Raw genomic sequence first — 13,106 nt, forward strand, 5'->3', positions numbered from 1 at the left:
TGGCACAGGGACTGGTGGCACAGTACTTGAGGGACCCAATGAGCCTCTAACCTGGATCTGCACAGAGTTGAGCCCCAGAATTTGCATTGCTAACATAAGCATATCCCTACCTGCCCTGCCCTGTAAGCCAATCTTCCTGTATGGTTTGCCAGTCACCAACCTGGGCTTATCTATTATATGCATTAAATCTCCCCAACCATCTAGGGATGTAGCTCAGTAATAAAGCACTTGCCTAGCTAGCGTGCAGGAGGCCCTGGGTTCAACCCTGAGAACTGCAAAACAAAGAAAAAATAAAAAAAAAGAACTTCCTGACAGCAGGCTTAGCTGAAACTAGAACACTCATGGAACCTTGGGCAACAGGGAACTCATAACCTCTCAGCCAGGCACCCTGCGCCATGCTGGGAACCTCCAATAGCAGGGTCCACTTGTACTGGGTGAAAACCATGCTCCCTTCTAGCTTCTGCCATGTTTCCTGCTTCTCTCCACCTACATCACAGAGCATCAGCAAAATCTCTCAAGCAAAATCTCACACAGCTTTGCTGGCCTAGAGGCTGAGCCTTGGCCCTCCTTTCTGGTCTGAACATGATGTGTCCACACATCCAGATCCTGACCCTTCCTGATCATGCCCAGGTGGCTCCCTCTCTTTATGGAGCCCCAATCTGAGCCCCACACCTGGGCAAGGTCTGCCCAGGCCAGAGAAGGACAGAGACATCCTGCCCTGCACATCAAGCCCTGGACCCTGGGAAGTTCCTTGACTCTAGATGCAGAAACTTAGGCTCCCAGTGGCTAAGTGACTCACATCACAATGAAAACAGTATTTGCCTCCCTACATAGCAACCATGAATTAAGAAGCCCAATACAAAGCAAAAGTTATATTTAACTGGTTTCAGCACCAGGATGAATTTTCACCCTGCAGCCTGTGAATCCCTCCCAATTTTTGTGGCACAGGAAACAGAAACAACTGATTATGCATTCCAGACTGTTTCTGTCCAGAAAGCACTGCTCCCCCAAAGGGCAGCCAGAGCTCCCTTTCAATTATACAAATTACATGCATTTTTCTACTTGTGAAACTGTTTTGGAGCCCAGTTTTGAATAAGTTAAGGGATTCATCAAATCCCCTGATGGCTGCAGACCCACCCACCCAGCCCTCCACCATCTCTCAAAGCAAGCTCAGCCTCCTGCGGTGGAGGCCAGGGCGGCTTAGGAGGTCCACAGAGTTTGGCTCATAACAAATGGGGCTATGTGTTCTGAAAGCAGGAAGGAGGCAGAAACCCAGGCTCACAGGTTACCTGTACCCTCCCCCATCAGGACCCAGGTTTTTGTTCCTCCATCCCACCTGCCCAGCTCCAAATGTCTGGGAGAAGTGCACTTTCCTGGGCTTATCCCACGGTGCTTCCTCCAGGATGCCCAGAGCACGCCAATCTCACAGGAACCATCCAGTCCCCTGGGTTTCCTGACGTACACGCAGCAAACACTAGGGCAGCAGTGGACTGTACCCCAGCATCATACAAGGAGCCATCAGAAACACAGAACATTTCTGCTTTGGTAGGTGGAGAATGAGAACCTGCTCACTCTGGGCAGATCTACACTGTGAGGGCTTTAGGATGCCCAGCCCGCCCTCTGTACTCGGGTCAGTATTCAGCAGGGGTACGCTGTGAGTCAGGTGCTGTGCTTGGCACTTGGATGAAGAAAACAAGGGGCCTAATCCAGTAGGCAAGAGAGGGACATAAAACAAATTACTTCCTCTACACAGAATTCATTTAATAACAGAATACTCTGTGTGATATAGAAGTAATGGGGGCCAGTGTTTCTTAACCACTTCTTTACCATGAGTCTCCTTAAAGAGCTTTAGAGGATAATTTTTCCTAATCCTACCCCATGACATTGTAACACCACAGATGCTCAGGTATCTGTTTATGCATTATATACATACTGGAGAGGCTATGGGGAAAAAGGAAACCTTCTATAGCTTCCATGGAAATGTAAACTATTATAGCCACAGTGGAAATCAGTATGGAGACTCCTCAAAACAAAACAAAACACTAAAACTAGAAATTCCATTCAATCCAGTTATCCCCTTCCAGATATCTTTCTGAAAGAGTTAAAGATGTCAACTACTGTGACACATGTATACTCATGTTTAGCAGCACAATCATAATAGCTAAATCTTACAAGCAGCCTATATATCCGTTAACAGATGAATGAATAAAGAAAATCTGATGGCTGGGGATTTAGCTCAGTGTTGCCACTGCCTGCCTCGCAAGCACAAGGTCCGAGTTCGATCTCTGGTACAAAAAGAAAAAAAAAAAAAGAAAAAACAAAATTTGGTATTTATACACAACACAGTACTAATCCTCCATAAAGAAGAATAAATTTGAGTCATTCTTAGGAAAATGGATGCACCTTGAGACCATAATGTTAAGTAAAATAAATCAGGCACATACGTTTAAATATCACACAACCTCTTTTATATGAGAAACTCAAAGTATAAATAATTTAAAAAGCAAAAGAAAAGAAAAACAATAGGAAATAGGTAGATAAATTTGAAGGAAATCTTGACATGGAGGGAGAGGGAGGAGGAGAGGGGAAGGAAAATAAAAAGAATGAAGATGTGTTATGTACATATACCTACTCCCCACAGTAAGCGTAATCATTATGTACTACAAACATGCACAGATAAAAAATTTTAATGAAAAAAGTGAGCATACCACCTTGGCAGCAGACCCTATAACCCCAGGCACTCAGATCTCCCAGCTGAGCCCCAAACACCAGGAAGGAGACACCAATCTTTCTGTGGATGTGAATTCCTGATACTTAGAAATAATAAAACAATAAAGCATATTGCTCTTCAAGCTATTAAATTTTGGGGTGATTTGCTACCCAGGAATAAATTGTTACTAAGATTACCATTTTATAACCCAGTTCTCCTCCAGCCTAAGTTAATTTGTTCCTTCAGCTTTTCTGAGAACTCTGAGAGGCAGACAGTTCTCAGTGGGTCAAGGGCTCCCTCTCTGGTCAAGGCATTTCCTAGGGACCTTGGCCTCTCATGTCTCCTAGAAATAAACGACGGGGAAGGGATAGGAAGATTTTCTATGGGGCCCTACTTTGGAAGTGTCTTGGGAGCAATCAAGAAGGACTTCTTGGAGGAGGCAATGTATAAGCTGGTCTCAAAGAATGGGTAGCATTTGCCACAGTGGATATAGGGTGAATGGGATGTTGCATGCAGGTGGTAAGGTGGTGGGAACACAAAAAAAAATCAGGAATCTGAGTCATTGGGGAATATTCACCTTGGGGAGTAGAAGGAGATGGGGCAGGGCTAATAATTAGTGCTTGCTGTGTGCCAGGTACAGTTTCGATCACTTGCAATCTTTTAAATTCATATGGCATCCTTATGAAATCAGGCCAACTACTCCCATGACTGTATGGATAGGAGAACTGAGGCTCAGAGTACCAGCGCCCTGGTGGCAGCAAGCTGGATCCTGTTTCTTGGAGTCTAGGCAGGGAGGCTCAAACCCAGAGAAGGTGAGTGACTTGTCTGAGGTCTCACAGTGGGGGGCTTGGAGTCAGGTTCCCACAGCATACTGAGCCACACTGGCTCCTGGCTACGTAGTGGGTTTTACGCCATGCAAAAGTTTGCCACGCTACTTTCTCGGCCTCCTTCTGTGGCACCTGCCCACAGCCTCCATGGCCTGCTCTGGCCACACGGAGTGAATCACCCTCTCCAAACCCACACACTTTCCCACCTCCCACTTTTGCAGCCCCAGTTTCTTCTGCCTGCAGCGCTCTTCTCCATGTCTCCAGCTGTCCTATACCCTCTCCTCTTTCGGCAGCCAGCTCCAACTCACTTGCCCTGGGCACCTGTGCTTGGCTCGGGGCAGAGTGGGCAGCCTCCTCTCCCTCGTCACACACCTGCCGTGGCTTTCACTCACGGCCTTTCTTGGCTGTGTGCTTGGGTTCTTCTCCAGCACCCCGTGCGTGCACACAGCCCAAGTTCGGGGAAGGTCCTCAGCCAACACCGGTGGAGAACAAATTAACTGTCATCGCCTCTTTTACCATCACTTTCACCGCCCTGCCTCCTCAGGCCCAGGCCCCAGCCCACTGCCCTGTGTTCGGTTTCACAGACACACCAGGTCTGTTCCCATCACGAGCTGCCTGCTGCAGTTGCCATTCTATCCACCACTCGGGATGCTCTCCAGCCAGTGGGTTCCTTCCCACCCTCTAGGTCTCTGCTCAAATGTCATCTTCTCCAGGAGGCCTTTCCTAATCACCCAAGGCAGTCACTGTTTCTCCCATCACCCTGTTATTTCTGCCATAGCCTACTTATATCAAGGGCCAGACCAGCTGAGTTCAGGTTCTGGCCCTATTACTTTTTAGCTGTGAATTTTTGGGCAAGTTACTTAGCCTCTCTATGTCTGTATCCTGATAGGAATAAAATGGGGATAACAAGAGTGCCCCAGAATGGTTACAAGGATTAAGTGAATTCATCAGGCATATAAGTTCTTGGAGGAGTGCATAATTAACCCAATATATATATAACCATTATCTCTCAGTATTAGTACTTTGTTAATTACTTGCTTATTACCCGACCTCCTCCTAGAATGTAAGCTCTGAAATTATGGGGACCCTTTCTGTCTCATTCAGCCCTCTATCACCAAGGCCTACCAAAATTCCAGGCATAAAGTAAGTTGCCCAAAATATTTGTTGATTAGATAGATGGATAGATGATGGATGGATAGAGCAAGAAGTGAACGTGTGCATGGGCTTCCACTCGTCCACGGTGGTTATATCTTTCTACACTCTTCCCTCCCATTCCAGATAACAGCTAACAATGGTGAGTTCACCTATAATCACTATGCACACATTGGTGGAACATTCAATGGTATATCAAATCAGCAGTACACAGTAAATACCCGGGAAAGGCTTCACTGAGGAGAAAGGCACCTTGGTGGACAAATGAGATTTCAATGAGGAGGGAAAGGAAAGGGACTTTGGTTAAGAACACAGTGCTAGCAGGCTTTGAGGCCCCAGGCACTGTTTAGAAGTGCTTGGCAGGTAGCAAAAGCAAATCACCCTGGACAGGCACTCAGCTGGTGCTGACAGCTCTGAGAGTTGGGCTAAGGAGGCTGTGGTGAACACTGACAGCTCCGACACATTTTGGTGGCAGCAGGGCTACCTTTAAGAACCCACAGTGTGGGCCAAACCAGCTCAGGCTAGAGGGTCAGGGCAGGAGAGTCTGACTTGAGCAGCCACATCATTCAAGGAGCCACTCCTGCAGATGACTAGTAGCCAACAAGGACAGTTCGCCCCAGTGGAAGCAGCTTGGAATTTACCTGCACCAGGTTCCAGCCTTGGAGGGACTCAGCAATGATGGATGTGACAGACGGACAGACGCCTCCAAACACCATCAGATGGTTCGGCCCATATTTTATTGCATCGTAGAAGGCTTTTAGACCTTTTGCGTTGTCACACTGGAAAGCAACACACAGAAAGAGAGAGGTCAAAATTAGACACAGCTCTCCCCAGGGGCCAAAGCCCAACTGTGCAGTCACACAAATCAACTTTGTCTTGTGCAAAGCCTTCTTGCCATTCTCACGTGGTCAGGACTCACCAGCCCTGGGCCATGTGGTGAGCTCAGTGCACTGTGGCCTTGGCACCCCATCCTTCGCCCAGTAAGCCCCTTCCAAACCTAGGATCTGCTCCAGCTCCCCCTCGGACATCTTCCTGCAGAGCACACTGAAGAAAAGCCCCAAAATACTTCATCCTGGGTCTTCCCTTCCCATGGCAATTTATATTCTATTTTTACATTTAGTTTTTATTTCATTAGTACATGTCTGCAGTACGTAATGACCATGTTCATCTTGGAGTGCTGATACATGTACATAACACATCTTAATTTTTTTACTTCCTTTTTCTTTCCCTCCTTGCCCTTCCCCGCATCTTTTGGTCTCCTTCCCACTTGGGAATCCACACTCTTTAAGATTATAAAAACAGAAAATAACAAGAATTGATGAGGATGTGTAGAAACTGGAATACCTGTGTGCTACTAGTGAAAATATAATATGATTCCACTGAAAAAACAGGACACAGACTTCAGAAAGTCAACCACAGAACGACCACATGAGCCAGCCAATTTGCTTCTAGATGTGTACCCAAAAGAGCTGAGAAGAGGGACTCAGCACCATCAGTCACAACAGCTGTGAGATGGAAACGTCCAGTGTCCATCAAACGGTACATGAATAAACAAGCTGTAGCACACACACAGTGTCTGAAATACTATTCCACCTGAGAGGAGGGAAACGCTGACATTTGCTGCAATGTGGATGGACCCTGAAGACATCAATGCTAAATGAAATAAGCCAACAGAAGGAAAAATGACGTATGGCTTCAGTCACGCGAAGTATCTAGCGTGAAATTCAGAGAAAGAACAATTCCAATTTTAAAACTGGCCAAATCGATGGTGGTTGCCAGGGGCAGGGAAGGGGAGTAATAGGGAGTGTGTGTTTGATAGGTTGAGTTTCAGTTCACAGTGATGGAAATGTCCTGGGGATGGAGGGTGGTGATGTGGCCCAGCTATGTGAAGGTACTTTATGCCACAGCACTGTACACTTACAGATACCTAACATGATAAATTTTTATGTGATATACATTTCACTACAATAGTAAAAAAAAATTTAAGAAGATAATGAGTCTACAGGAAAGGATTTAGTAGGAAACACTTGCCAAGCAGAGCTCTTGCTCAGCCCAACGCTGGATGCTAAGGGTGCATAAAGGCTGGATGCAGACCCTGCCCAGAAGCTCAGATAGCAGACAGGGAAAGGCACCAACAGAACAGATCAGGCAATGGAAAGAGGGCAATATCCACAAGTGTTGGAGTCAATCATGGTTTATGTCCCACCTTCTTGCCTCTACCTCCCTCATCACAGTCACATGGTCAGCTCTTCCCCGGACAGAGGTCCTGGCTCCTAACTTGGCATCTTGCTAACCCCTGGGCTCAGAAAAGCCCACTTACCACCCAGCAGTCTTGAGATCCCTTTGCAAAGCATAAATCTGTTCTCATTCTCCTGTTTTCTAGGAACTTAAAGCTCAGATTCCTATTGGAATGTAATTCTCAAAAGGCTAAAAACATAATTCTCATGAAAATCAATAGTGTGAAAATGTCAACATTTTATGTAACTTATTGATAAGGGATTGGCAAAATGACAAAGATTCAAGAGAATTTGAGAAACTGGGACTTTTAAGGCAAATAAATAATAAGGAATAAGATTGCTAAATTAGATATAAAACTGATTAATGTTGTACAGGGCAATAAAGCTATAATCTTTGAGGATAGAAAAGAAAATCACGGCAAATGAGCACAACTTATCAGCTGTAGAAAACTGTAAATATCTGGGTCTTAATTCACTAGGCAAAATTTCATAGCCCAGTGTGATGACCTCAGGGAGGCAGCTAGCAAAGGCTCTAAGTATTAGGCTACCTGGTCACCTGATCACATCTTTGTATTTACATGTTTGGGATAATTTTCTTAACACTCCTTATCACAATGCAAGCCATACAATCCAGCCCCCGCCTCCCACTCTGGGCTGATTTCCCTCCATTCTTCCCATTGCTCAGCAAGTAAGGCCTTACCAGCCACCTTTTAGTTCCCTGAAATCAAACGCAATTTCCTTCCTGTCTCTGGGCCATTGCACTTGCTGGAATTTTTCAGAATATTTTCCCCTCAGTTCTCAGTGTAGCTCAGTCCTTCTCATCATCCAGACTTTCTCACCCAAAGTGGTACCCACCCCACCACTGTCCAAAGTGTAACATCACTACTTTAATACCCTAATGTAGTTCCTCAGATGATCTCATGTCCTCTTGTCTACTTGTGTTTGCCTGGATACTGGCTGATTTCCTTAAGTGGGACACAAGTCCCAAAAAGGAAAGGACTTTGTCATATCTCTCCAGAGCTTAGAAGGATCTGCCATCAAGATTCGGAAGGTACCTGGTGAATGCTGAGAAGCCTATGATGTTGTCCCTCATTTTCCTTCCTTCTCTTTCTATTTCCAGGTCTCTCTCCTTATCTTTGTCTTTCTCTACATTCTTTCCTCCTTTTTCTTTCTGCTTGTCCCTGCCTATAAATAATATGGTTATTTAAGTAACCATAATATGGGACAGAGTAGGTTAGTATTTATTAGTGTTTGAAACTCCCTGTCATCTCAGCACTGGGAGGCTGATGCAGAAGGGTGCCAAGTTTGAGCCCAGCCTGGATAACTTAGCAACTTAGCAAGACCCTGTCTCAAAAGGAAAAAACAAAAAGGGCTGGGGATGTAGTTCAGTATAAGGGCCTTGGGTTCATTCCCTAGTACTGAAAATGGAAGGAAGGAAGGAAGGAGGAAGGAAGGAAGGAAAAAAAAAAAAGAAAGAGGAAACAGAAATGAAAGTTCCCTGAGTAGGTGCCAACTGACAGGAAAATGAACTCAACATCATGGTCCTGCCCTCAGAGAGCACTTTGTCCGCTGGAGACCATGAGACAGGGCCCAGCCCAGGTCTTCACGTCACATGGAAGACAGTGCTCAGCAGCAGACCTGGGCTGTGGGCACCCACGGAAGAGCCAGGCAGGCTCTGGCAGAGGGCACTCTGGCGAAGAGAGTCATAAGCAAATGCGGGAAATGGAAAGGGGACAAGGTGGCCAAGGACAGGAAAGGAAGGTTCTGAGTCCCAGGATGAGGAGTTTGGATTATGTCCTGTGTATAATTAGAAAATAATTCAATTTTTAAATTTTAATTTTAAAATTAGCCAAAAAAAATTTTTTTGGCCAAGAAAGACAGAAAAAAAAAAAAGGTAGGAGGAGAAATGAAAGAAGGAAGTGATTAGAGGAAAGATGGTTCTTACTGGTTCTTGGGGTCCTTGATTAACTCTCTCTGCCCCTTGACTGAAAGCAACACTTCTCACGCTCCCTGAGCACAAGCTGATAGAATAAAAAAGTCCATGTTTTAATTGTTTCTACTGTGGTTTACTGAATCATCCCTAGTTTTAATACGTTTCTGTAATTATTTTGGCTTGTTTTCTAATCTAATCACAATCATAAGATAGTATCACAAGATTTATAATCAAAGTTGCATTAAAATAACATCAAGAACAATGAGTTTATTAATACTTATTAATATTTGTTTGCTCAGCAAACATTCCCTGACTACCTAGTCTGTCCAAGATTTTGCATTAGTAAAGAAGCCCTCGCTTCTCACATACAACTCTTGGGTAAGTCAACTCAAAACTCTGAGGATATCTGACAACCAGTATTGGAGCTGAAAGAATCTTGTAATATTCTCAAATGTTTGCCTGACCCAGCATTCACCAGATTAAGTATGGTAGGCAGAGCTTTGGCCCCTGTGACCTTCACTCCTTGGTGTTAATCTTGCAAATGTTACGTTTTAGGGAAAAAGATTTTTTGGGATCTAATTAGGCTACTAATCTGCTGACCTCGACTTATCATCCCGGTGGGCCTGATGTAGTCACAAAAGCCCTTGAAGGCAGATCACGTCAGTTGGTAGCAGAGGGGAAATCAGAACTGGACGCCTGACGTGGGTTTGTGTGCCAACGTTGGATTGATGATATAGAGGGCCACATGCCAAGGAAATAGGGACCTCAGTCCTACGGTTCCAAGACCTGAATTCTGCAAACAACCTGAACATGCACGGAAGTAAATCTCCACATAAAGCCTCTCGATAGAACCCAGCTCAGCTGACATCTTGGGAAGCCCTGAGCATAGCAACCATCAGAGCCACTCTGTGCCCAGAGCCCTGGCAGGGGAGTGTGAGATGATAAACGAATGTGGCTGAGACCACTAAATCTGTGGTGATCTGTTAAGCAGCAATAGAAAACCAGCGTGCTCAGGTAAAAAGAGAAAAATGAGAACAATATAGTGAGCTTTTCCTCAGAGTTAAATTTATTCCACTCAAAGAACTATGCTTAATTTAAGACAAGGTCCTCCACAGCTATACAGTGTTGATACAGGGATAGATAGTGGGAAGGTTTTGTGTTCAATGTGCTGATGTGACAAAATAAAAATGTTGGCACCCTGATTGGGTTTCTGTTCTACCCCCTCTCTTTTCTTGGTGTGTGGATCCAGATTTCCAAGCAATGCTAGCACAGCACATTCCCTTACTTTCAGATAAAGAGACCGAGGACTGGAGAGAAGGGCTTTGTTGCCTGTCTTTGGAACAGAAATCTCTGGGTTCCCAGTTTAGATCTTTCTAATAATCTAGAGGACGCAATGCAATAGGCCAACAGAAGTTAAAGCTAACAGCATCTAGAAAGGACCATTTCCCTCAGAATAACACTGCAAGCCTAGACCTCCTTTGCATCAGTGCCTTAGCCTGAGTGAGGAGAAGCAACCCATTGCAGACTGAAGACTAACACTTCCCTTACTGCCCTAACGTGAGCATCTCTGCAGGGAACAGCAGGTTAAAAACCCTAGTGACATGGCTGTCCTATTTCAGTGCTCTTTTGCCTTCTCATCTTCATTTCCAATACTGTATCTTTCTGATGTGATTATTGTCTCAAAGGGATAGATTTCCAGCTGACAACAGCTGACTGTGGGGCTTGTTTGGCTTGGAGGTTTCAAACTCAGCCCAGGAGGGGCCCAGAGTTCAGCAAAGAGCTTGGTCACTGGGCCCTTTCTTTCATTCCAGTCAGCACCTGCCCTTTCGCCAGGTTTAAACATAGCACCAGGCTCCACAAAATGCTCCACTGGAACTGAGGGTCTCTAGGCTAGTAGTAAATGTTTGAAAGCTTCATAGCTTCATAGATGACCCCCAGAAAGCCCCTGCCAGAGTGGGACTCCGTCTCTGGCCTTGGGAAGGATAGGAGAGCGTCTTAAGGACAAGGTGATGAAGCCCATATACCGTGGCTACTCACTGAGAGTTAATCCCACTGCCCACCAATTTGCCCAATGATCAGTTCACCAAAATACTGAAGAATTATCTGAGTTTCCGTCTCCCAAGGGATCCCTCACCCAACACTGGAGGTGCACATTTCACAGAATCTATGCTTTCAGCTCAGGCAAAAGTCAACTTCGTGTGTATTCCACATTTCACTCCTTCCTAAATGCTGCCCTTGGAGATGTTCCCTAAAGGCTGTTTACTATCAGCCCTTCTTGCGGGCCCACCTCTGCCTAAACCAGGGAAATGCTGGAAGCTCTGTGATACCCTGTGAAGGTATCTGACAGCTCTTAGTGAGCTGTTCGCTGGACAAAACAATCATTCTCAGGAGTCATTTATAGCAAGTTATCTTTCAGCCGTTTGGCTTTTGATGGATTGCCAAAGAGCCCTACAAGGGGTCTCCCAGGCCTAGAAGAGAGATGGGCTATTTTACGGTTTCCCCCTCTTCTAACTTCCCGGCTATCCTAGAGGTTATTTGGACTGGCTGGCAAGGCCATCACCCACCACTCACCATATTCTCACCCAGTATCTCAAAGGTCAATGACCAGCTACAGCCCCGCGCTGTGGTCCTGCCACTCGGAGGGTGGCTCTGGTTGATGGTGGGATCTCAGGACCTGTGGCTTTCCCTGCTTCTCTCATCTCTCCAGGACAACATGGCCTTTACTGACTGTGCATCCACGGTAGCCCACAGTCACTCTCTCCAACTCCTACCACATCATAGCAATAGCTTCTCCTTCCCTGTAAGGATTTGTCACAGAGAAATCGTCCCTAGCACATATAGGCCCTTAAAATGCAGCAATCTAAGTGGGAATAGATCCAAAGGGCATGAAAATCAATTTTTTTTTACTGAAAAAGGAAGACTCCAGAATGAAACCCACTTTCATTTAAATCTTATTTTTAAAGAATTACAATACTTTTTTAACTGAAAAATTTCAAAGAAAAATGTTGCCGGAGAGTTAAGATGTAAAAATGCCAAGAAAATGTCAACAGTTAATAACGAGCCACTTGAAGCTGGGAATTACTTAATACAGAGTTTCATACTGGAAGGTAAATACAGAAGTGAACACTTCTCACCTGTCCAGTTACACCATCCCCCGGGGCCTCCCTCCAGAAGAGCAGTCAGCATCTGCTGCCGTCTCTCTAGAGGCAGAGTTCTGACTCCTTCACCAGGGAACTCATCCGTCCTTTGACTGGCTCACTGCTTAGAAAGTTCTTCCTTCCACTGGCCTAAAAATCAACCTTTCTTCTGAGTTTCCTGTTCTGGATTCTCATGCTACAGCAGAGGTGAGCAAACATTTCCCATAAAGGGCCAGACAGTAAATATCTTAGCTTTGTGGCTCTACAATCTCCGTAGCAGCTATTCAGCTCTGCAGATGTAGCATGAATGCAGGCATAGACTGAAGTGAGGGTGGCTATGTTTCAATAAAACTTTATTTTAAAACATAGGCAACAGCTGGATTTGGCCTCTAGGCTCTACCTAGTTTGCTCACCCCAGCTGTAAGGATTCAGGAACAGGTACAAGCCTCCACCTTGAAAAGCACCCTTCAGGTCTCCAAACTCAGCTAGTGGGACTCCCAGGATATATGTTTAGGGTGTTCAGCCTTTAGCTCTGCTAACCATTCTTGTAGGAGATGGACCCATCGGCATCTCATAGTTGAGTCTTTCCCTAGAAAGGCTTTGGAGGCACATGAGTTGGGCATGTGGTCCCTAGAATGGTCTCCAAATACCTCTACCTGCAGATGAGGAACCTAAGGCTCAGAAAGATTAAATGTCTTGCTCAAGAACTGGGGATGTGGCTCAGTGGCAGAGTACTTATCTAGCACGCACAAGTCCCTGGGTTCTACACCCAGCACTGCAAAAACAAAAACAAAAACAACAACAACAAAAAAATCAACCCCCCACAACAACAACAATAAAATTTGCTCAAGGATTCAATTTCCGACAATATAACTTCACAGCACTGTTTCATTTTAATTAGGAATATACTACTATGAAACACTTTACTCACAGAAAAGAATATAACATAAAATATGAAAAATAGTAATACAAACACACAGTATAACCAGCACTCTGCTTACTCTGAAACCCTTGTGTGCCCAACTTTCACATGGCCCCCTTCAGTGGGAGGAGCTGAGTTTGAATTTGGCATGTATCTATCCTTCCTTTTCCTTATAGCTTTATATATAT

The 13,106-nt window shown here is 45.1% G+C and overlaps 1 protein-coding gene across 1 annotated transcript in view; it reads right to left on the reverse strand.

Moving 5' to 3' along the window:
* The window catches only part of Gabbr2 (gamma-aminobutyric acid type B receptor subunit 2), a 364,313-nt gene that overhangs the window by 243,243 nt on the left and 107,964 nt on the right, over nucleotides 1–13,106 (reverse strand). Inside the window, exon 2 of the mRNA XM_010614387.3 lies at nucleotides 5,331–5,468. Within this exon, the coding sequence (XP_010612689.1) occupies nucleotides 5,331–5,468 (138 nt within the window). The remainder of the gene's footprint in view (nucleotides 1–5,330; nucleotides 5,469–13,106) is intronic.

This window comes from Fukomys damarensis, unplaced genomic scaffold, assembly GCF_012274545.1.
Source record: "Fukomys damarensis isolate Sample0158 unplaced genomic scaffold, DMR_v1.0_HiC HiC_scaffold_36, whole genome shotgun sequence".
Classification (NCBI taxonomy): domain Eukaryota; kingdom Metazoa; phylum Chordata; class Mammalia; order Rodentia; family Bathyergidae; genus Fukomys; species Fukomys damarensis.